This window comes from Lissotriton vulgaris, chromosome 11 (assembly GCF_964263255.1).
Source record: "Lissotriton vulgaris chromosome 11, aLisVul1.2, whole genome shotgun sequence".
In the NCBI taxonomy this organism is placed as follows: domain Eukaryota; kingdom Metazoa; phylum Chordata; class Amphibia; order Caudata; family Salamandridae; genus Lissotriton; species Lissotriton vulgaris.
In genome coordinates, this window is record NC_141699.1 from 350,882,846 (window position 1) to 350,908,960 (window position 26,115).

Below are 26,115 nucleotides of genomic sequence, written 5' to 3' on the forward strand. Positions count from 1 at the left end.
GTTTGTTAGCGCTGTCTGGATTGTTAGAAACATCGCCTGAATGTTGTCTGCTGGCATCCCACTAGTAGAAGTCGCCGCAGGTGGGAGAACTTGTTGGCCCTCTCCAGATTGTTCCAACATTTTCTTTGAATGGTCGAAAGTGAGCTTCGGTTGGTCCTTGTCTGGTTTTCCCATCTTGGTGGCGGGTGCAGACGGTTCCACTTCGTCTTGGACTGTAATTTAGGCTTCGCAGCCGGTCAGGCTGCGCCTGTGGTTGTCCAGGTACCTTTTCCGACTTGATCTACAGTCAAACGTTATATGAGCAATGAGTACCAATCCCACTCCACCGCTTCGTAGGTTCTAGAGGTCCCCAGGTAGCGTTCTCCACCACTAGTATAATGTGCAGTGTACGCCAGGCAGGACTCAACAGCAGCACCCAAACGCAGCCTCCTCCACCAGGCCCTGCGACTGTGGCTACGTAGAACACAGGCATGCAACTGTAGTATACAGCTCCCTCCCCTCCTATCTCTCCGTCTGTAATCTCTGGCTAGTAGGTGTTATGGCAGGAGGGGGCCCGCTGAGCACTCTTTGTATCGTTTTCACTCTGCTTGGTGGGGTATTAGTGCCTGTGGTGTTTTTGGGCAGATGTCGAGTTCCCGGCAAGCAGCGATCTACACCTCTTCGTTGCTACCTTCATCCAGTTAGCAATTCTGCCATAATCTCCTGTGTCTGTATCAGCACCAACCACTGCCTTTGTCCCACACGTGTCTGTATGGGCTCAGGAGCACCTTCTTTATGGAGTCTGCTCGTTTCAAATAGGCCTGGGCCCTGTTGTTAGTGGGCCTTTGCTCAGATCTCATGATTGTATTTAGGAGTATGCTGGAACGCCGTGTAGTTCGTTTCCAGACACCGGCCTTTTGGTCCGGCCCCTCCTGCTACAGCCGTCCCAACGCTGCAGGCCTTTATGCTAATGGGCCCGGTCTATGCGTGCAGCAGCGTGGAGGAGCCGGGGACGTCCGCTCTTATATATGCGGCCCCGTAACATGCCTGCATCAATACCTGGAGCTTCTGGCCAACGCAATGCTTCTGTCCGCTTCCTGTTATTTTCCGGTGTATATTCTCTATGCACCTCCTTCCCCTCTGGAGCATGGCCCGCCGCAATCCGGATTAAGTGCTGTACGTCTCGGCCAGCTAGTCTACTGTGGGCCGGTGCGTATCCCGTCGTGCTACTCTGTAGGCCTCTACCCCAAAGCCAGTCGTATTTTCTCTCCTGCTGGTGCAATTGTTGCGAAATTCACATCGGAGGTGGGGGGTATAAGTGCGGTGCAATGTCAGCGTCTCTGATGGGTCATACCCACGTCGTTAGTGCAGGATGAGGATTATCAATTCGGCCTCCCGGAGGAGCTCGCTCAAAGCATGGCCATCTCGTGTCTAGGCTAGCTCCGCCCTGAATCTTGATGTTGTTATCCGTAGATAGAGCACCAACTGGTTCCATGTAGATGTTAAACATGACATGGAACTGTGTGGATACTTGGTGTCTCCAAAGGTTATACATTTCTTTTGAGACCTGGGAGATCTGGGAGTGCCCATGTGATCAAACTGGTGTAGGTTGGAAAGGTAGGTGGAGAACCAGTGAAGGACATTGCTGGTGAAATCCTATTGTATACTCCAAGTTGTGTATAAGGTAATTGAAGAAATGTGATGTTTGAAAAAGGAATTATCAAACACTGGTAGATGATTGCCAATCCTTTCCAGATGATTTTTAGGATAGCCAATAGCCACTGTCAATTTAACTGAATTCCAGCTAGTATAATTCTTTGTTAATGTATGCTATGTGAATATCCTTGAGACGCTGACATGGGGATGGTCCAGGGGACCAATATTGAAGATCCTGAATATCCATTCTTCAAGAGTGCTCATGTTACAGTGGTAAGTCACTGCTCTGTATGTGAAGATATTAAATGGCTCTGGCAGCTAGGTGATGCACATTCACTTTCTAAGATATAGGGGAAGGAAACTATTAAGATCCTGCTGGGACTCAAGACCTGATGGCTGAAACTTTATTCTGAAAAATATGTTTGTGAATCAATCATGGGTATGCAATTGCAAGATTAACGACATGTGCATTTTGCAAGAGATTTGACTACTATCGCAAGCAGCAGATTTTCCACTCCTCAATAGTGACATAAGCGATATTCACCAGCTAAAAGCATGCACATTGTTTTGCGATCCACTCTAGGAAGCAAAGAAGAAAGAATTTGTATAATAAGAAGACACCATTCGTAGAAACGTTGAGGTAACACTGGCAGGTTATGAACAAGCTCATGGGTGTAGGGATGCCTTTCTGGGCTCTTTCAGAAGCGAGACAACTGGGTTGCCACCTGTCTGCGAAATGTTCTTTGAAACATGGTTGAGGCTACCTGGCTTCAAAGGACACCATTGAACTGACTGCATGGAATGCCCCTGCCTACACACACCTGTGTGTGTGTGGAAGGTTATGCTCTATTTACAAAGCTAACTAAGACCTAAAAAGCATTACCAACCACTGGCTGTTCCCCTTGATGCCACCAAAGATTCTTTCATTCCCTCAAATGCAAATTTGTTCTCCTTCTGCCTAACCTTTCTGGTTTAATGTAGAAATATACACTTCTTCCCCTCATGTCCATTCCAATTACTGATCCTTGCACTCAATGAGCCTTCCTTTCTGTCGCGATTTATGTGCTAATGTGCATTCCCCTTCCTCACTCAATGTCTGTTCCCAACCCTCTCCTTTTTCATTTTCTTTGACTAATGCCAGACCCCTCCATGAAAGGTCCCCTCTCGCTTGGAGTGCAATGCATTAGCTCCAACTCTTAGACCATACATAATATCGAGAACACAGCAATTACCCCTGCGCTAATGCAACACTCCAAGATAAGCAGTCTTCTGGATTCTACATATATAATCTGATAAACATCCAAAGAAATTGCTTTAACATTCTGCAGCTTATTTGTTGCGTGCAAAGTGGCCTTTCCACACATATTCATGGATGGGAGGAGCAATTTACCCATCCTAGGCCCAGATTTTGAGTTCCCCAATACATTTTAATATGGCACTGTAAGTTCTGTTATGACACATATTGGAATTACAAAGCCCGTAATATTCCCCAAGTACATTTTGACATGCCAAGTCTTCCAACATTTATAGAAAAATGCCAGTACATGTGGATTTTGGAGCAGAAAGCACAAAAATACACTTTATGGCCATTTTTAGGGTGCAGCTGGTAGGTATCACAGTTATTAAATCCTGCACCATAAGACACCTGCTCTTATTGATTGCGATAAATATTGCACCTTCCTTTGGGTCACTCATAATCAGGACCAACAATTGATAACATTACCAATTTGCATCTTATGCTTGCCAGAGTGGAAATATAGGAAGTTAGTTTAGGCCTCACATTAGAGATCCTGAGGACTCAGTCACCAACCTCTATTTGATCACCCCTGATCTGTAGATTACCATGTCAAATCAAGTCCAGGTTGGTAATGATTTTAAACTATTATTAATACATTTGAAACAGTGAGTTACTTGAAGCAAAATGTACCATTTCTCAAACGTGGCAAGGGTGGCAACCTTGCAATCACTTCTGTCAGAGTTTCAGTAAGAGCTTGGTGTTGTCTAACATTCACAATTTCTATTTTATTTTCTACCATTTTCTTTACTACTCTATTACTAACTTAACCAGGAGAGAAATTAATCAAACAGCAACTCTGGACAATGCCTAAAACTGAGTGGTTTAGTGGTGTTGTAAAAGATATAAGAGGCATGTAGACGTTATAGAGAAATATTACTAAGTTACCAAGGACAAAATACATCTATGTACACAACCCAAGATCTGTGAGAGCTATGGATGCTACTAAGGAATACCAAAGCTATCAGAGTCGTGATGACCCAGTGATGACCTAGTGGCAGCTAAGTAAGGCACCATTTTAATTTCATGAAGCTTTATTCGGTTCATAACAGTTAATGACCATAAAAGCACATAGCAAAATGCAGCAAGATAAAATACAGTAAATTAACAGTAATGTTTAAAAGATCATGCTTTTCCTAAAAGCCATAGATTTACAGATAAAACTTGCAGCATAAAAACATATGTAGGGGCAGTCCATGTTGTATAATAAACACATTGCATCCTCCGCAGTACGAATACCATACTTAAGAAATATTGGTTTTAGATATGTAATCCTTACATTCTGGAACAACGTACAAATGAGCATAAAGTGCAAGGTGCTTTGTTTAGAATGTCTGTCAGAAATAATCCCCTTTGGGTAAGTATGAGAGTAAACCACAAATTTCTATCAAACACGCAAATATACATGCAACACGGAGCAATAAATGATTAACATGAATCAGACATACAAAAGACCTTGTACATTTTATTCATAAACAAAATTAAAAAACAGTAGATTGACATAATAAAAAATTCATAATAAAATGTGGGACAGAACAAAGGGAAAATGGTTCCAATTAAAAAGCAGAGAGAGCCACCAGTGTTATGGTAACATGTGATTAAGTAACTCCAGATCTATAAATTCCACACTTTCGTAGGAGTTTCTTATCTCTTGTGGCCTAGTGCTCCTCCACCAGAGCATCAACGCGTTTCGGTTTATGGCATATACACTTCCAAAGCCAAAAAACCTTCTTCAGGAAATAACAATAAAATATCCCACAGAACCACAATGTCTTCGTGGAAATGCAATAAACAATGTTGTCTCAGTTATAGCCACTTCTATTGTTTCGCCACCTTCTCAGTGTGTCTCAGAATAGTAATATGATGCGCATAAAGCTATGCTGCATCAAAATGCTGGAAGACGGCAAAAAATCCTGTCTTCAAGGTCAGTCTTCCTCCCGGTCAGACCGCCCGCAGTCTGCAGGTCGGATAGACGGAATAGTAACGTGGGGTACTGCGTGGTAAGACCTCCGCTATACCGGGAGGAAGACTGACCTTGAAGACAGGATTTTTTGCCGTCTTCCAGCATTTTGATGCAGCATAGCTTTATGCGCATCATATTACTATTCTGAGACACACTGAGAAGGTGGCGAAACAATAGAAGTGGCTATAACTGAGACAACATTGTTTATTGCATTTCCACGAAGACATTGTGGTTCTGTGGGATATTTTATTGTTATTTCCTGAAGAAGGTTTTTTGGCTTTGGAAGTGTATATGCCATAAACCGAAACGCGTCGATGCTCTGGTGGAGGAGCACTAGGCCACAAGAGATAAGAAACTCCTACGAAAGTGTGGAATTTATAGATCTGGAGTTACTTAATCACATGTTACCATAACACTGGTGGCTCTCTCTGCTTTTTAATTGGAACCATTTTCCCTTTGTTCTGTCCCACATTTTATTATGAATTTTTTATTCTGACAATGTACTGTTTTTTAATTTTGTTTATAAATAAAATGTACAAGGTCTTTTGTATGTCTGATTCATGTTAATCATTTATTGCTCCGTGCTGCATGTATATTTGCGTGTTTGATAGAAATTTGTGGTTTACTCTCATACTTACCCAAAGGGGATTATTTCTGACAGACTTGTCATTTGGTACCCTACTCCTTTGGGTTTTTGGGTCCCTCTCTGTTTTTACAGGCTTTGTTTAGAATGCCCATTGCGGGGACAAGGGCCAACCGTTTGCTTTTTTTGATGTGGGAAGGCCACCAGAACTTGATGAATTCCAGCTCTCAATCTAGTCAATACAAATCGATGCACAGGCCTAGTTACCACACTCAGGTAATTCTGGAGTAGTAAGGCACCAATTTCTGAAGACAGCTAAGAAAGCTACAAAGAGAATTCAAACCTTGGTTTTGACATGAACATCTAAAACTACACTATCAAGACTAGGGAGTATTTCTTCAGTCTTGGAATTTTCTTAGATACTGGTTCAAGTATCCAAGGGGTAGTTTTATTAAGCCCCCACAAATGATCCAACATTCTAATTTTGCATGCAGGTTATGTGCCGCTTATATCGCTAAATATATTAGCCTATAGATTAATGTCTTCTGTTTAAGAGTATAAGAAGAACATTGAAAGAGGAATGTCTACACTCTTCAGTTAAGGGCAAATATTTTCCCTTAACTTGGATCCAAATGTAGTTGTCTTCTAAAAGGATCTGATAGGTGAGCCTGCGAGGTTAAGTAGGTATTGGGGGTACGAGTATGTCAAAATTATTGATCTGGCTGGCCGAAGAGCAAATGTTTCATTGAGCCTCTTGCTGGATGGGCAGTAGAACATATTTTAAGAGTGTAACAATAGTTTAGCAGTTAAGTACCAAAGAACTCAACGTATTGCACTAGATGGACAGGTGATTCAAGCTATGTACTTGGCAGGGCATCCTTCTGCAAAGAGACAAGTCTGGGGCTTGGCACAGAGGGACCCTCTCATAGGGACCAGATGACCCATCTTTCTGAGGGCACCTACAATGTCCTATATCTTTCAAGAAAGGAGAAAGCCCCTCATTATTATTATCTTATTTGTTTTCTTTCTTGGTTGGGTAGGTCTGAAAAACGTTCCCATTATTTGGACAAAGATTTCATTGGGATCCGGGGTTTCACAGACAGAAGTGGAGCATGAGATGGACATGTATTTGACACTGATAAGCTGTTTTCTACATAGTGTCAACACATTTTCTAGGTACAAAAAAAGGGAAGTCATAATGTTCCTCTCCATTGAGCAAAGTGCAAAAGAAACTGAAAGATTTGCATCCACCCGTAAACTTGAAAATATTAAACATATAGGTGCTATATGGACACTTTGCTAGTATATGTGGAGCATATGATGCATAGTTAACATTCCCTGTGATTCAGCATTTTCACATTTTATTTCACACCTGTTTTGAGGAAAAAAGTAGAGGTATACTATTTTCAGATATGCTCCACTTCCTTCACATAACCATTAAAGCTATTTCTTCAGAAGACGTGTTGATCAAATCTCAATTGCCAGTAGATCATTGATTTAGAACTCTAAATAACAGCAGCTAGTCTGTTCTCATGTTAATGTTGAACCCCTCCTAGATTGTTTGGAATCCACTGCCAATGGAAAGCCTCCTTGCTTCATGGTGAGGCTGAAGTCCTTGTTCCACAGTCCTGCATTGTCAGGATCCAAAGGGAATATAAGCATTCTACCAAGGGATGAAGGACGGAACATCCTCTTACTAGTGTGGCTCTGAAAGATGGTTACTAGTTGTTCCATTCGCCAAAAGAAAAGCATTGCTAATATCAATGCTAACCCTGACCAAAATGAAGACCAGAGCATCCCAGATGAGATTTGTCCCAACCAATGGCTAAAATACCTGTCTGTTGGTAAGCACAGAGCCAGACCATTCCTGATTTGACTTACTTCCATGATGGTACACAAAGAAACAGATCATCCAACAATGGTGCCCATTTCAAATGGAATAGTACATTTTCAAAATCATCCTGCAGTCTGCAAACCTCAAATTCCTTTGGTGCTTTAAATGAATATTGTCATGAAAAATATGCATCTCTGAGGCCTGGTGATGCCAACGGTCATCCCATTGAATTGCAATTATTTATTTGACATTCTGATAGGGAGTGTATTTTCCAAGCTAAACTATGTCCTGATTAGGCATAGGACCAATTGGAAGTCTGCAGGGACTTTCATGAGCAGAAATAGAATTACATTTGTCATTTGACCCTCCGCTTCCTGAGCCACTAGAACAATATCTACTTAGGTCCAAAGACCCAAATTGTCTCCAGACAACCGCCATTGTCTGTGACTGGTCATACCACAGGGTTGCCCTTGTACTCAGTCAAAGAATAAAACATGTTTGGGGATACCAATAGTACCAATACACCCTGTCCACTGTTTAGAAATAAACTACATCTGAAATTGCTGTGGATGACCTCCAACTTTAGGTCTGGCTAAATCCACTAAAATCAAGTACGGTGTCTTAACAGGGCTGCAAAGTTCTGATTAAGTTTAGTGAGCGAGACGTTTTTGCAGTTTTATATAGAACAAACACAACACAAAGGTATTGGAGCCCCATATATGTGCACCAGTTACATTGCACAAGGACATATAATTTTTATTTTAGGCACACTGATATTAAGTGAGTAGCCTAGAATCACAGGATTTTGAGCTGATGCACAGACTTGATCCTGGATCACCCAGTTCCAAAGTCAGCATCTGTGACTTTAACACCACATCGCTTAATGAATTAGATATCAAGCAGAGCCATTTACGGGTTTGACAAAACATCCTATGTCTTTCCCTCTCCTCTGGTAATGCTGAATATTCTGTTCTCAGTTTCGCAGCCTGAATCTGGAACAGTGCAGGAAAATCAAATAAAGAGACATCCTTGTCTATGGTGGATCTCTTGGCTCTCAAAGCCAGGTTTTAACCAGCAGAGTTGTTGAATTTGTGGCTGGCACTTAAGATCTTACTCCTAGGCTGAAAAGTAGGAAATTAAAATGATCTCTTTCTGGAAGGTTGCTGTTGCCTTCTGGAACCGGTAAATGGCAAGATATGAAGTGGGGTGTAGAAATGCACTCTAGATCTTCCACTGCTGAAGAATAACATCAATCTTGACTGAATGCATTAGCAGGAACCTCCCATCTATGCTAGTAATGCCATTTTGGGGGAAGAGCTCCAGCTGCGCTCTCCCCAAAGATCTGAAGGAAACCACCCCCCATAATTCCATTACCCTTTTCCCAGTCATGGCTGGTCCAGTTGCCTTGGAGAGATCCCCCTCCCCCTGCATTTATTTTATATAGGTAGTGTCCTGAGCCAGATGAAGAAGTGTCTTGACTCATTTGTGCTCTCTTCCCTAACATGCTGATTATGGGGTAAACATCTTGAATTTTATTAGCCAAACAAGACAAACATTACCTCTGCAATTAACTCTTAACAGCAAATCTAAATATTCAAGTAAATAGTATACACAAAGAATGCCATGATTGTCGCATCATTGTACTTGCAGAGTAGCTCACTCAGAGCAGCATACTCAGTCTGGTCATTGCCCAGAGAAACAATTCCATCACTTCTCAATATCAAACTGAAAGGTGCAATATTAGAGTCCTTCCTTTACTTGTCCCTTTCCTCTAAGTTCAGTGCCACCCCATTTTTACCTGTCTCATTGACTCCAAATACATTAGGAGCAATTTCTGGAAAAATGTCAAAATGATTTGTTATAAATGGTAAATGTCTTTGGTAATCATAAGGCACATACACAGTTCCAGGTTCCCCAGATTGACTAAAGGTGGTGGGATGTCTTCTTTCGCGGTCTGTACTTTATTAAAGACGTCATTCGGAAGGGTTGAGTCTCTTTACACTTTTTTCCACCGCTCTTTGTCTGGTGCTTTCGAAGGGTTTGGTGAAAAGAGAAAATAAACAACGGCTGATGTGTTTGACTTCATTATAGGAACAGCATGTATAGCTGGAAGTTGTGCAGAAAGAAAGTGCCTACGTGGCTTGACTTCTGAAGATTCATGTAACAAGTGCAACAGCCCAATTATAATATTTGGGATCACTCCTCTCAAAAGTTGATTTCAATCTGGGTTGTGTCTTTGTGTGCTGACATTGACCCGTTCACCATACACCATAACGGCAGACCCCATTGGCCTCCTTCCCTCTTCTTTACAGCCATAAGTGGTAATGTGTGCCCTCTACATTATTTCATACCCACGTCCTGCTCCTATCAAGATGGATGATCACATCATTGGTTTCAGGCTAGACTGGACCATTCTTTTCAGGCTGAGCAGTCAGTGTCTCACCCTACCCATTGGCCAATCTTCAGTCGAGCTAATAACGTTTTGAATACTTAACTCATCACCTGAAATGTCCAACCAAATCATGCTTTCCACAGTCGCTAATATGGATGTCTGCAGGTAGTTCGTCATCCTTCCCTTACTACTTATCCCTGAGATACATTTGTGTCAGGTATTCATTTTCATTGGTGGGTAGTATCAAAATCTCCTAAGTTTCAGAACCTGTCACCATTGACCTCCCCTAAGTCCCTGCGCTTAGCATGCGTTGCCTGAGCAATATGGCCAGCCTAGATATGGTGCATATTGGTACCAGTGAGTGACCTGGTTGATGGCCGAATGTGGGTTGATCTCTCTGTCTTTGTTTTAGGAATGAAGAGGTGATTGCTGTGGCCAGTATGAACTATGACCCCATCGTTTCAAAAGTAGCTGAAGTCATGGCCTCTGGGAAGCCAATTCGAAAACGAGATGTTGAGTAAGTAAACTCTCATTTTTATTAAGGGCAAGGGAAGGATACAGGTGCAGGCTTTGCACAGTATTGTGAGGACTGAAGAAGAGGGGTGTTTGTCTGGTTGCTTCATTGGGCACAGTGGCAGATACAAGGGAAAAGGCTTCCAATTGACTGCAGACCTGGAAGACAGACAATGTCCGCTTTCACAACATGGCAGCCTTAAAAACCCCAGTCCCAATAAGGCAAGGTAACAATTCAACAAAAAAGTGTCACATTGCAATGTATACACAAGAGGGTGTGGGCAGCAGTACATGACACTGCTGTTGTTTGCCTGATGCTTGAAACTTGCTAATGCAAAGAAGAAATCAACAGCTACAATAACTCAAGGGAGTGTGTGTTGATGGAAAATCAAAAGGCCTGATCTGCAAGGTCAGTATATAGTCCACAATGTTAAAGAAACGTCAACAGAGCTTGAAACATAAAATAGTTTAGGATGAAACTAAAGCCATTTTAAACATGTTATCAATCAGGTCTACAACAGACAATATGGCTAACTAGTAGGTGGCCCCAGTTCAAGGAAACAGCTGAGCTTGTAAAGTGGAGTACACCTCTTCACCTTACTTAGAATTTTTTTTAAACGTTACAGCATGAAATTTGCTTGCTAGAACATTTTGCAGCTAAGTTAAAGGACAAACAAGCATTTTATTAAAACCAGTGTATATGTAGCCAAGAAGGGGATCACCATATTTGGTTTGGCTCATCTGGGGAAGCTAAATATATTAGTCCGTATCATGTGGGCCATTTATAGCATGTTGGGCTAGGAAAATCATGTGAAAGTAGGCATCCTCTCATTCATTTAACTGAACTATGTATCCTTATTTAGAAATTAATGAATCATGCTATGTGAAATTAAAAGTATGAAATATTTCAGTTATTTCACAAGTTGACAGATTAGCTAGAAAGAGTGCAGAGACAAAGCTTTTGAACTATTAACTAATCTGGGTGGTTGTCACTCGCAGCATTTGCAAAAAGCCATTTGGAGCTATATGAGTATGGGTAGACCTGTATAAATAAAATAATTATGATTAAAACTCAATTGAAGAAATCAATCATCTGCCTTCATATCACTCTGTGCCATGTTTCATTGCATGTTTCTTTTGCTATATTGAACATCAGTTATTCCAGACATTGTCCCTGCTTATATCTGTCCATTAAGCTGCTATTGCTAATCTACTCTGCAATGGTACACATATGTACCACTTTCATATACTAAAGCACCCATATCCCAATCGATGCTTATGTTAATTTTTTCAAGATGATAACTACATCTCTTATATTCCCTCAGCGTGTGCATATGCCATGCTATTGACGATAAGGCAAGCATGTATTTTGTACTTTTTCATAAGGGAACATGATTAGCTACTTATTAGGTGTCTGCAAAGGCTTTGTATTAGCTGAGCCTTTTTTTTACAGAAAAATCATGTGTAGTTTGCACATGGTTCAGACAAGTATTTTAACACTGGAAGAAGCATATCATTAGTGTGCATTGTAATTTCTTTTACGGACTGTGCCCTTCATTTGCTATAGACCTAAGCACAGTAATGGTCAAGAGATCTGCATGCTTCCAGGATGACAACCGAAAAGAAGAGTGTTTTGGTACAATCAGGTGAAATGCTTTGAAGGGAGAAGGCTGGCAATAAGCAAGGAATGTGGTTTACCTACCCATGACAAAACACACAATGAAACAATTAAATAAAAATGTAACCAGCTGTCAGTTCCCTCATTTTCATCCCAGTCGTAAAAAGTGCAGTGGATGCCACATCCAAAACAGAAATTTTACAGTCAGATGCTGCCAATGTAATTACAACCACCTACTGGGTGCCATAAAGAGGCTTATATTCCCAAATTCCTCGTGGTTATATTGCCCTCTCTGTGGGATAGGCTACTGGAGGCTGAGATCACAGTTGGGATATTGACCTTAATTTATACCCTCAAATAAGTCCTTCTGATAGCCTTGGGAAAGTACATGGGTATATAACGGGAGCCAGGACAAGTAAGTAGATGGAATGATCCCTCCTTTGAGGGGTCCTTCTTAACAGTTTTTAAAGCAGAGAAGTAAGTCTTTAATCGAGGACTTATTGAACGTCCCTTTGAGGCTTACAGGTGAGGAGGAGGCTCAGACTGCTGCTGGTCTCCTCTTTAAAAAAACTATCCTATTGGGATAATTGATACAAATGCATCATAGATGCAACACTTCACTTATCCTTATGTGTACTGACACATATTAAAAATAAGTATACATTTCTCACATGAGTCTACATGTTTAAAATACCACATACACCTAATGGCAGGTTCATCAGCACCAAGGTAAGTGGGCACCAATGTGTAGTGTCAGTATTAAAGGAAGAAGTGTGATTCTGTATGTTATCTACCTCCTGCAAAAAATAAAAACATAGGGCCTCATTACGATGCCAGTTGGACCAGCTTCCGCGGTCTTGTCGGAGGCAGTCGGACTTCCGGGGTCTCGTCCGAAGTGGTCGGTCCTACTGCCGGATTCCAATGCATGCATCCTGTACTTTGACGGACCGCTGAAAGACTGCAGACTCGGACAGCCTTTCTCCGACCATCTCGGTGGTCAGAGAAAAACAGGATCGATAGGGCAGCACAGGGATATCTGACCACCGTCCGGATTATGATGTGGGTTTCCGATGATCCGACCATGGCATACCGACCGGCTGCCTCGAGCCGTCAGAAACAAAGGATTTGAGGTGCATAGTCACCCAAATCTGCTTCTCTCCAGCACTCTCCTCCATAATACCCTTGGTGCATTTCCTCCTATACCTGGGCAGCTGAACCCATGACTCCGATCCTGTGGGCTCCGTAATCCAGGTAAGTTCCTATGCAGTATGTATCCTATTGCCTTAACTGTGCACATTCCAAAACACTCCAGCAATGGAGTACATTGTGCACAAGGCATAACACCACATATGTCATGCATGTATGTACAATTCACATGTTTAATGTGAGTTTTGTATGCATTTGAAATGACATATGCTGGGATATGTGCTCCACCGTAGCTACGACTGCCGTGGTAGCAGCGGTTGCATCGTAATATGACGGAGGGGACCTTTCTGGCGGTTGGAAAAGATCGCGAGGATGGCGGTCTGATGGTCTGTCTGACCGGCAGCGTGATGACCCCCATAGTTAGTCCTCTTCATTGAGTAGACAACTATGAAGTAATGGCTCCACCATTCGACATCATGCCAAAAATGAGGTTTTTAATCTGAACCAAGCATAATGGACATAAATACCATAAATCTCAGTGTTGATTTTTCTATAAAAGAAGCAAATAAAGTTCAGTCACCTTTTAAAATAGATATTGCCTTTCATGTCATACTATAAAAATAGATAACAGATGGACCTGCTGGTGTGGTATAATGCATCTGTTTTTTTGGGGAGTGCCAGTAAAATACATATCCACTCAGAGGTTGCAGTTTTTCTTGGAAAAAAACCAAAGTATAATCTTCATTAGAACATTGGAATGTTGGGAGCTCCATTGCAGACAATGGAGTGTTCCCTGCTTATACGGGCCGGTAAAGGCCAGCAGAGCAACATTCCAAAGTTCTACAAAGGCTTCTCAAAGTTCGAGGGGATTTATATCCCCTTGAGCTTCGAGAACCCTTTGTTTACATTTTTAGAACATTCTGCCCTCTAGTGGCAGAATGTTCTAATAGCCTTATAGCCCTTCATATCAGGGCTATACGGCTATTAAAGTCCCGCTGTTTCGTTAAAGTCTCTCACCTTCGGCTCGGGCCTTTAACGATTCAGCGGGCCTTTAATAGCCGGTATAGCCCGCTACGGCGGGCTATAAGGCTATATTAAAATATGTTCCAAAGACTCCCTGGCCAGGGCACAGATGACCACGCAGTCACTGCTGGCTGCCCCTGGCAGTGTTGTGTAAGCTGGGCTGAGTGTGCGTTTAGTAGCTGGGAGCCTTGATTATTTGCTGATGGTGTTCAGTGCAGACTGAGGACGCTTGTATGTATTTAACCCCTTCCATGCTCATGACGAACCCCAGCCGTCATGCACTACGGTGCTCGTGTGCTGATGACAGCTGGGGTTCGTCACGGCCCGCCCATGTTCGTGCTGTTTACAGCACAGCAGGGGAATCGCGGCCGCATCGAAGGGGTTAAGGAGCTGCCTGACTATGCCTGCGGGCGGGATCCACTTTTAATGATGTAATGACACCACAAGTGCATCTCATGCATGCTTTTGAAAAATGGTTGTAATACCATTTTATGGAAGTCATTACCTGAAAATGGAGATTATGCTCAAGGAAAGAGAATCTGAGGGTGGTATATTGTTTAACTTAATAAAACAACAATACGTTACATGCCCCAAGATTTTGCTTTCACTTGGTAAATATATATCCATTACTGCCTAATTATTCACATTTTTTGGCAACTGTTTGCTTTGTATTCTTTTTTTTACCTTGAAACTGTATCAGGAACTACTTTGATGTGGGATTTTAAACAGCGCAACATGTCCACAGTGCTCAGCTCACTTCAGGAGCGTATTCCATTTCAAGGCTTCTTTCAATCCTTCTCAACCATCACTGACTGAAAGTATCCATTTGGTTTTCATCCTGAGCAGGAGTCCTTCAATATTGTACTTAGCTTCCACATGTTCCAATAATATCAATGTGAAGTTGGTCACCCGAAAATAATTGTTTCCCAATTTAGAAGTAAAATGTAGATTTTCCTAGTTATTATGACTGAAAGTCTTAATTTTATTAAAGACACAGAGGCGAGTATTATGCATTCTTATCTTGCATTTATTTCCATAGCAGCCAAGATAAGTGCAAGTACTACAGTTGCCAGAGGGCCAGGCAACAACTGGGCCATGGGAACGAGAAAACACGAGAATACAGTAACCAATCAGGAATCATTACATAGATAAGAGTACACACTGACTGCGCAGCTTCCTCTTTTCGCTGAGAGCCAGTCAGATAACATTTGAAAATAAAGAAAAAATAGACATAACCAGAAGTAACGCCAAAGTCCAGGAGCAGAAGTCCTTAAACACTGGAATCCAGAACAAAAGTCCAACGAAGTCATCCGCAGAGGGAGCTGGAAGCACCGGAGGGGAAATCCAAGCAGGTGATGAACGGAACCGCTGGAGTGAAGATCTTCTATGAAGAGGCAGGCGGTAAGGCCGGATTCGCTGTTGGGAGGGAGAACACATGTTAATAGTGTAGCGGCGGGATAATACTCGCCTCCGTGTCTTTAATAAAATTAAGACTTTCTGTCATAATAACTACGAAAATCTACATTTTATGGTAAGACCGGAGGCTCCTATTATGCTTGTTCAAAGCAAATCAACAACATCAGAAGCAACAGAATGAATAGGTTTACAGTAAAACATACGGAAAATACTGTCATTGGACCAATATGCTGATCTCAGGATGTCCTCTAAGCGGGAGCCAGCCCAAAAGGCCTTAGAAGCCATGGCTCCTCTCGCCGAATGTGCTCCGAAAACAGAGACATCAATACCGGCAAGGGACATAACCCAGCGAACCCACCTGGCAAGGGTAGGGGAGGAAACAGGAAGATGGGGTTTACGAAAAGAAATGAGGAGTTGGGAACAATAGGGCGCTCTGAGATCAGCGGTCTTTTGTTCATATATTTTTAAACACTGCCCCACACAGAGTTGGGGTTGATCAGGAAAATAGGGATAAAAGACAGAATTAAATGAGTCTTTGTTCGCCTGCGAATTTGGAACAGCACACCTGTAGGGGAAAATTGGCGAGAAGAAACATCTAGTGCTCTAACATCAGAAACTCTTTTGATAGACACCAAACAAAGTAACATAGTCAGTTTAGCCGATAACATTTTGAGAGACAAGGCAGAGTTAGAGGGCCAATTCAAGAACAGTTTAAGCACAACAGAAGCATCCCATAAAGAGGTATACTTAGCCAAAGGTGGTTTAGAGCATCTAACGCCCTTGAGTAGGCGACAAATCAGGGGATGAGCACCAACAGGCTTGCCATCAATTTGAGCGTGATTGAGGGAAATGGCAGAACGGTAGAGGTTGATAATATGGTAGGCCTTCCCAGAGCTGGCCTGAGAGGCTAGGAAGTTGATAACAAAATTTAGAGAGGCTGAAATGGGATCGAGAGACCTTTCCAAACACCAGTTTGCCCAAAGAGACCATGCAGATTTGTAGGCTTTGGAAGTGCCTGGGGCCCAGGCCTGGCTGATAAAGAATGCAGCCTCTTGTGAAATGAGGACGTTAGAAGGGGAAGGCCGGAAACTTTCCAGGCCGACAGAGTCAGGGAGTTGTCCAATATGAGACTGTGACGTTCGCCCTGGGGATTGAGGAGAAGATCGTCGAAGGATGGCAGAAGAACAGGAAAATCCATCGATATTTCTAGAAGAATTGGAAACCAAATTTGAGCTTGCCAGAAAGGAGCAATGATTACTAGAGACGTTTCTTGACGGCGGACTTGCGCCAGCACTCTGTTGATCATAAGGAAAGGAGGAAAGGCATAATTGAGTTGACGAGACCAATCCTGGAGGAAAGCATCCGTAGCTAGAGCTAATGGATCTGGTCTCCAGCTGAAAAACTGGGGCAATTGGGAATTGAGGCGGGAAGCAAAGAGATCGATAGAAAAGGGACCCCACAGATGAGAAAGAGAAAGAAAGACGGAGGGACAAAGCCTCCAGTCGCTGGAGTCGCGCAGGAACCTCGAGTGCCAATCTGCTACTGAATTGAGGTCGCCTGGAAGATACTCTGCTGTCAATGAGAGTTGGTGAGCTAGGTAATATTCCCACAGACTTTTCGTTAAGTCTGCTAGAGGTTTGGACTTTGTTCCGCCAAGATGGTTTATGTAGCGAACCGCAGAAAGATTGTCCATGCGTAAGAGTATGGAACAGCGGATCCTGTCTTTGGAAAGACTTTTGATCGCAAAGGAACCAGCAAGCATCTCTAAACAATTTATGTGCAACGTGGACTCCTGTTTTGACCATGCTCCTCCAGTTGAGATTGGACCACAACGGGCGCCCCAACCCGACAGGCTGGCATCGGATTCTAATACAAGATCTGGGGCTGTGACAAAAATAGTGCATCCGTTCCACGCATCTAAATGGTCTATCCACCACTGAAACTCTGTGCGGGATTCTTGGTCTAGAGCGATGGTGTCTGCATAAGCGAGACCTTGGCGAAGGTGTCTGATCTTTAATCGTTGAAGGGCCCGATAATGCAGAGGACCCGGAAATATTGCCTGTATGGAAGAGGAAAGAAGACCGACAATTCTGGCCAGAGACCTGAGGGAGATGACGGAAATTTGGAGAACAGAGGCAATCTCTGCTTTGATTCTGGAAATCTTTGAGAGGGGCAGGCGTAGAGACGCCGCTACCGAGTCTACAAGGAAACCCAGAAATTCCATGTTCTGAGATGGAACCAGAGAAGATTTCTCTGGATTGACAAGGAAACCCAAGTCCAGAAGAAGAGACTGAGTGATTTGGAGATCCGAAAGGAGCCCCTGTTTGTCTAAATTCAGGATCAGAATATCGTCTAAGTAGATTATTAACCTGATTCCTAGAGAGCGAAGAAAAGCGACCACTGGCTTCAGAAGTTTTGTAAAGCACCATGGTGCAGAGGAGAGACCAAAGGGAAGAGAGGTGAAACAATAGGTCACTCCTGACCACTGAAATTGAAGGAACTTCCAATGAGACTGGTGAATAGGTACTGTAAGATAGGCGTCCTGGAGATCCAAGCGAACCATCCAGTCGTTTGGTTGAAGGGTATCTCTTAGATGAAGGATCGTCTCCATTTTGAAATGACGATACACCACGAAGTGGTTGAACCATTTCAGATTTATGACTGTGCTTAATTTCTTGTTTTTCTTTTGGACCAGAAAAATGGAGCTTAAAAAGCCTGAAGATTCGAAGGGAAAAATCCGAATGGCTTGTTTCTGTAACAAGGTCTTGATTTCGTTTGAAATGAGGTCTGCCATGTGAGAGGAGAACACGAGAGGAGGAGGGAAAGAGGTCTGGACAGGAGGAGAGTAAAGCTCTATAAGATAGCCTTGAACTGTGTTGAGGACCCACGGGCCCGAACTTATGGCATGCCATTTTTGAATAAACAGTTTTAACCGACCCCCTACAGGAGGGAAAGAAGAAAGGCTTACCTTGTTGGTTTGAGTTGGAGTTGCGATAATTTTTTCGCCCTCTACCGCGGAAACCACGGCCTTGCTGTGGGTAGAACTGCGGCTTGTAGTCTTGGGAGTTGTCGTAAGAACCTTTGGAGCCTTGATTATAGGGACGGCCGGAGGAGCGACCCCTGCCTCGTCCGGCCCGGCCAAAAACACGTGGGGCGAAGGTCTTTTTTATGGATTGTTGAGCCTTATCAAGGGAGGCGAAGGTAGAGACAAACCGGCTAATGTCGTGGACCAAATTCTTCCTAAAGAGGAGGCCATTCGCTTTAGAGCCGGGATCCATAGGAGCAAGATTGGCTACCTTGGGGTCCAATTTAATCAGAAGACCTTTACGTCTCTCATGGGTAATGGCCACGTTGGCGCTGCCCAAAAGGCAAAAAGCACGTTGGGTCCACATGGAAATGTCATCAGCTGAGAGCTCAGAACCCTCGAGACGAGCAGCCTCTACCATGTCGAAGATACGGGCTAAGGGACCCACGATGTCCAACATTTTGTCCTGGCATGTGGACCATGCCTTGTCAACCCCACGTCTAGGGTCTTTACCAAACTTTGAAAAGAAGGTAAGGAGAGGTTGATCTATGGAAGGGACAAGGGTGATTTTATCAGGAAGTGCTGGTTTGGGACACTCAGACTTCAGTCTGGAACGCACAGCTGTCTCTAGGGGAAGACGTAGGCGGGCAGAAATGTATTCACCTACATGATGAGAGGGCAACCATTCAGTTGAATTAGGATGACGGATGGAAGACGGGTCAAACATAGGGAGCCCCTCTGAGTCGTACAAAGGATCAAAGTTAAAAGAGTCAGTTTTGGGAAGTTTGGGAGAAGGGGGATCTACAACATCAAAGATGTCAAATAAATCATCAGCGTCAGCCATATCGTCATCAGTGTCCAAGATGGTGGAAATAACTAATTTCTTAGTTGCAGACTCTGTGTGCTTTGATTTTTGTTTCTTTTTGCCCTCTGAACCGACAAACCCCTCCTTAGCAGGTGGCCTGGGAGGCACTAGGTCCTCGTCCATTTGCGAGTGAAACTCGCTAACCATTGCTGACGCCATTTTAGGCTTTTGCACAGAAACAGAGTGGTCCACCTTACGTTTTCTGCTATCCCCCGCAGATTGGGCCAAAACCTTGGACAACATGCTGACCATAGAATTTTCCATGTTTTTAGACATTCTGTTCATGGTGACTTCAACTGCCTGTTCGACAGAGTTATTAATAAACTTGCGCAGGTCTTGTTTAAGAGACCCATTGTCCATTTTCGAGGAATGTTCCTTAGAAGAACTGTCATTTTCCATGCTGAGAAAAAAGGAGGTAGGAAAGGGTTAATCTTTGTGAAGAAGGGAGAATGGGCGTGTAGAAGGGGCGTGCACTAGGGCGGGCCGACTCTGAAGCACCAGCGAGGAGACCGGGCAAAGGACAAGCTGACAGGAAGCTCCGGTATGCTTTCCGAAACAAACGCTTTTGAAAAGCGGAGAGGCAGAGTCAGAAAGAATGAGACTCCATTGCAGACGCTCCTGAAGCGGTAAGAACCTGCGTGAGAGCGCGCGAGGACCGCGGAGCGGGAGCAACCAAATGAAGGGGCGGAGGGAAAATTGAAGAGCCGGTAACCGCAACCAGGAAGGAAAACGAGACGCGTTAGAAACGCGAAGGCTCAGTAGCGCAAAAGCGCAAAACAAAGCAAACATGCATAATAATATTGCAAAAATAATAATACATAGTAAAATAAACAGTCAATATAGCGAGCATAGATAAGAGAACACTTATCTGACTGCGAGCAGCAAGAAAACAGGAAGCTGCGCAGTCAGTGTGTACTCTTATCTATGTAATGATTCCTGATTGGTTACTGTATTCTCGTGTTTTCTCGTTCCCATGGCCCAGTTGTTGCCTGGCCCTCTGGGAACTGTAGTACTTGCACTTATCTTGGCTGCTATGGAAATAAATGCAAGATAAGAATGCATAATAGGAGCCTCCGGTCTTGCCATAAAATTCTTGTTCCTATTACTACTAATTTGTTCCTGACTCTGAGTTCAGAATTTCACCCAATGCATTGTGGTATTGAACTATTACAAGAGCCGTTTTCACTGATTTTTTATATATCCTGAAATGTGTTGCATTTTATGAGGCAATTTTATTGTCATAAGCCACCATTATATTGCACTCTTTCAAATACTCACTTAGGGGTATTGTCCGGGACGGTTGTAAGCTACACTTTGACAACTGCCTATATCAGTCATCGTAGGGGACCCGGATCTCCTCCTCTGCCCCTCTTGGGATGTTGGATGGATCACCATCTAAGGTCTCCTAAGGCACTTCACATTTGAAAACTGGACAAGGTGCAGTTTCCCAAGCTTTATAGGATCGGCCCTACCTTTAAAAACATACTTTTTCTCCCCATGTATTCAGAGCAATTTGCAAGAGGTTCAGAACTCCAACTCTGGATCTATTTGCCTCCTGGAAAAATGCTGTAGTCCAGAGACTTTTCTCATGCTCTCCATATGCAGTAAGTTAGGGGATGGATGTCTGTTTTTCTCTTGGGCCCCAGGAATTCCTGTCTGCTTTCTCCGAAATCTTGCTAATTCCTAAAGTGTTGTCAATAATTTGAAAAGGCATCCTGGTGGTCATTCTGGTGGTGAACAAGACAAGCTTTGTTTGCTCTAAGGTACTTTTTATTGGCCCCGTCTCTTTGGACCCAGTTCCTGTCAAAAGGAGCATTTGCACTTAAGAATCTGGCATTGACAGTCTGGAGACTGAGAGGGCAGGGCTCCAGAAGAAGGAATTGCCCATTTACTTACCACAGACTATCCATCTTTCTCATAAGGCACTCACTCTTAAATCCTACTTCGATCATTGGTAGGCATTTAAGATGTGTTGCCAGGAAGCTTTCTCCTATTTCCTGTGATGTGTTACCTGTCATTCAGGTTCTAATGGATGGATCCGAATTTTGAATTTGTGCCTTGACCGTGAGATTTCAAAGGCAATCAATTTAATTAAAGCAATATGTGGAGCCTAGGGGTCTGGTTTCTGCTGAGATCATCAGTTTTATTGAGAATATTGAATTCAAAAATATTCTGATTCAAATACACTGTATAAAAAATATTGTAAGCCAGTACTTCTTACAGTGAGTACAAAAACAACAGCAACAAAAATATTGTCATTATAAATATGTTAAATACAAAAATATCAAACAACAAAATGTAACAACACAAATATAGTATTTTTTAAGTTAGACTTACCCAAAATATGGTTTCAATACTATAATTCATAGAAAAATACTATAAGAGTTTTTAAAACAATTACTTACAATAAATGTTTTAATTAACAAGGGGACGCCCTGTGCCCTCCAGCTTTTGCTGACCATGGGCTCCGGCAGCTATTTGATCACATGGTTATAGCGCCTATTAAAAGGCTTGGCCGGGGCACCCTTGGACACTCTTTGGGCACGCTGGGCCGCAGAATTAGGGTGGGAACTGTCCGATGCTAAATGGGGGAGGGGGGCACTAGCATACTTTCAGAAAGTATCCCATAACACATACCTCAAGTACATCCAATATAATCACACACAGAATATACCTAACACCTTGCAGGATCGGGGACATCTACGGAGAGAACACTAGGGTGTTCTCCCACTGTGTGTCACTGGATGCAGGATTTGGACATTTGACAGGGGGCTGCCCTGGGCTACAGGGGTTAGGGATAAGATCACATTAAAACTTAATGGGACCCTGGACCGAGCACTTGAGAGCACTTTGAAACTTGCATCTTGGGCACCTTCCCTAGACCCATGCCCAAGAAGGAAGGGAACAGGTTTCTGAGACGTATAGCCATGACCTGGAAATCAGCCTCAGGGCTCAAAGTAGAAACTTGGGTTAAAGACGTCCCTTTGTGCGCTCAAGCTGAAAAGCGGGCACTGCTGTGGGAGGAGCTAACTGAGGTCTGTTGTAGGTCTACAGCTGCCCCGTGGTTAGAGGTGGTGGGTAAATGGGAGTTTACTACAGCTGGGGATGAACAGGTTGACAATGAGCGAGTGCGACAGGGAGTGGCGGCCAGCCCTTGATAGGCGTAAGAGAATTTTATTCCGGACTGCCCCGACTGACTAGGAGATGTGTGGAATATAGCACTATACTACGTGATATATTACATTGCGTGCTATTACAACACGGTTGTTCCAACGACTCGTTGTCAGTATGCAATGAATTTACATCGCAATCTTTACAACGACTTCCACTAGGGGGCGCGCTGGACTTAGGAATAGTATTATTTACTATTCCTACTCCAGTTTGCGCAACAGTAGGGAAGGTGTTGGAATTCATTTCCAATACCTCAGCGCCCCTAGTGGAAGTCGTTGTATAGACTTGTGATGTAAATGCATCCCGACCTGACAACGCGGTTGTTGTAACAGCTGCATTGTAAAGGTATCTCTGTGTGATGACTGCGTTGTAATAGCTGTTTCCCGTTGTGTGCAACCAGGTGCTGATGGCTCATATGGCGATTGCTGCGGTTGGGCCCCATCCAGCTCCACCTGGCCCACCCCCCAGTACTACATCTAGATATGTAACACTGTAGAGTATATTTTAATAGAAAAAAATATTACTAATATAGAAACATTTAGCTGTAATTTTCAAGTAATTTATAGAAATCACTTTTTTCTTTTTCTACAACTATACTTTAAGCATATATGTATGTGCTGCTAAACTAATATTGAAATACCCTTGCCCACAATTTCACTAGATCTCCCCCCAAAATTTGATACTGATGGTCTCCAGATTATGCTATCCAGGCTTGCTAATCTTGCTGTAATGAACCGGCTCTTGCATGGTTCAGTGACCTTTTGATTACCGATTGTCCTGACCTCATTCACTTTTATCCTCCCCCTCACTTGTGGATTTCCTCTAGCCTACATTTATACTGATGGTCCACAAATAGTCTTGAAATCTCAGATAATGCTCCAAGCTGTGCTTTAAACCTGCAAGATGTTTAAACGGCTGATGTTGAATAGGGATAGGACCAAACTTTTTAAGCCTGTCAAGCCATTCTCTTTTTGGCAATTGTCTTTCTGTCCCTCATCTCTTTGTAAAAATCTGTCCCTGTTCCCTGTATGAAAAAGCTATCCATCAAATTTGATTCTACCCTTGCTTTGCCAATGTAAATTGATGCTGTGACTAGTACATCTTTTGCCATCTGTGAATCTTACAATGTATTGATTACCTTTTTTCATAAAGTACAAATTCTGAAAGCTTTTATTTTGGTGTTCCTTGATTATTGTAATGCTACTCAGTGTGATCTTCTTCAATGTAATGTTCATAGACTGCAGTTGTTCTAATCGACAGAGCTAGACAACTTCTGGATATTAAGGAAAGAGACCACATTTTGTCTGCTTTTGCCTCCTTAAATTGGCTCTTTGAGAAAAAACAGATTTTATTTAAATCCCTTTTTTCGGTGAACAAGGCTCAGTAATGACAAAAGACTATCTCCTCTTTCTCAGTGTGTGAATCAGTATAATCCCAGTGGTTGGATAAGAGCACCAGCACGGCATCTCCTTGAGGTGTCTAAATTTAATTGGCAATCTTTTGGTGGGCGGGTTTCCTCTGTAGCTTCTTTCAGGGCCGGACTGGGAACCAAAACCGGCCCTGGCAAAGTGCTCGGCCGGCCCCCCCCTCCCCACTCGGGAGGCCGATTTTGTTGCAGGGCCGATTTTGCCCTGCAACAAAATCGGCCCCCAGGGGCTCAAAACCGGCCCCCACCCTTGCGGCGCACCGGGGGATTTCCCGGTGCCCGCTATGGTCAGTCCGGGCCTGGCTTCTTTAATGTGGAATTCTAAGAACCAAACTTGTTAACATTCAGTCACACAATAAAGACATGGTGTAAGAAATTGGGTTCTTGGCTGACTGGGGTGTGAGCCCTTGTCAAGCAGTAACCTCAATCCTTGTCAGGGTAAGGCACAAGCAAACCCTAAAGGAACCTGTGCTCAACCCCCTGGTAGTTTGGCACAGAACATTCAGGCTTCACTTAGAGGCAATGTGTAATATATTTGTGCAACACTTCACACAGTAACATAGTGAAAACATACCACAAAAGCATTCCACACCAAGTTAAACAATAGAGTAATGTTTGATAAAAACAAGATCAAAATGACAAACATCTAATCAGCAGAGCCAAAGATATGCAATTTGAAAGATTTTAGTGAAAACAGCGCCAAAAAACTCAAAGCTCAAACTGTGGAAATCTGGCCGCCCTTAACTTCGACAAAGTGACAAGTTCAAGCTGACTGGGATGGAGAGTGAGCTGACTACAAGGACCCAGTTAGGCCTGCTGAACAAAGTACCCTAAGTCCAGGTTTGCGGACTGTTGCGAGCATCTGCGTCATAGATGTGTTGCGTGGCCGAAGTGATGCGTCGGTTCTAAGGGAGCTAACCACATTCTGAGGGGGTTTCTTGGGAGCTTGCTTCCAACCCTCCTTCACCACACTGAGAGGTTCCCTGACAGGGTGACCATCGAGGAGCTCATGGGAGCTGAACCCTACTTCTTCTGTGATTCCTCACTGTAGGTAAAAAGTAGGCAGCGCAAGAGGAAGTCCCACTTCCTCCTCTGGGGCTACAGTAATCCCATAATCATTCCCTTAAGGGTCTTGTTGAATCTCTCAACAAGCCTGTTTGTATGGAGGTGGTAAGTTTTGGAGAACTTTTAGGTTACCTCACATTCCTTCCACATGGCCTTCGTGTATGTAGGCATGAAGTTGGCGCACCTGTCTAACACCACTTCTTTGACAAAATCTACTCGTGTAAAAATCCTCATTAATTGATACGCTTTGTTCTTATATCAACTATTTTTCTATATTCTATTCAATACTCTTTTCTTGATATATTTCACAATTTTAGATTTTACAGATGAATTACTCCTCAAGGACTGAGATTTGGCATGTTACTATTTTCTATGTTTGTAGTTATATATAATGTTTAATTTATATGCTCAATTGATATATCTATTCAGCTAACATACGTTTCATTCTTTAAGACTTTCATATTTCTTATATATGCTGCTTGCATTATTTAAATATTTAACGTCTTTCACACCACATTTATTCAATTTTATACCTTACTATTTATTTTTATAGTTGTAAGTGTTATTTATTGGTGCTTAGTAATTATCATATATGCATTTTTTCTTTTTCTTTTCCATATATTCTGTATATTTATTCATATCATCCAAATTGTAAGTTATTATTAACTTTATTGTACTTATGATGCAATTTTCTCAAAATGTCAATAAAAAACTTATAACACAAAATGAAAAACCATTAATGCCCTAAACACTGCAGATGCAGTTGTGGTCCTCAAAGGAATGGCCTCCGGGTACCAAGTGACATGTTCAACCAAAATCACGATAAACCTGTTGCCCAAAGCAGTTTTGGAGTCCAAGGGCACAACAATGTTGATGCCAAACCTCTCTAAGGGGGTGCCAATGACAGGCTTACCACTCACTTGGCAGCTGAAGCAAGCCCTACAGGAAGGCATCTAAGGCTTTTCTCATCTGGAGCCAGTAAATGTGGGTGACAAGTCGATCAAAGGTTTTGTCATGCCCAAGATGCTGTGCCAAAGGTATCTCGTGAGCCAGACCTAGTAGGAAGGCCCTGTAACATCTGGGGACCACTAGCACACGTGCTGCCCCATGCACTAGCAGCAGCAGCGGTGCAACAGTTCTGTATAT

At 43.0% G+C, this 26,115-nt stretch overlaps 1 protein-coding gene across 2 annotated transcripts in view; it reads left to right on the forward strand.

Moving 5' to 3' along the window:
• AIFM3 (AIF family member 3) overlaps nt 1-26,115 on the forward strand; it is a 392,572-nt gene that overhangs the window by 313,201 nt on the left and 53,256 nt on the right. The window contains exons 19-20 of one of the 2 annotated variants that reach the window (XM_086943318.1): nt 2,219-2,275; nt 10,114-10,218. In XM_086943318.1, coding sequence (XP_086799444.1) covers nt 2,219-2,275; nt 10,114-10,218 — 162 coding nt within the window. The remainder of the gene's footprint in view (nt 1-2,218; nt 2,276-10,113; nt 10,219-26,115) is intronic. The other variant, XM_086943319.1, reaches the window with a different exon arrangement.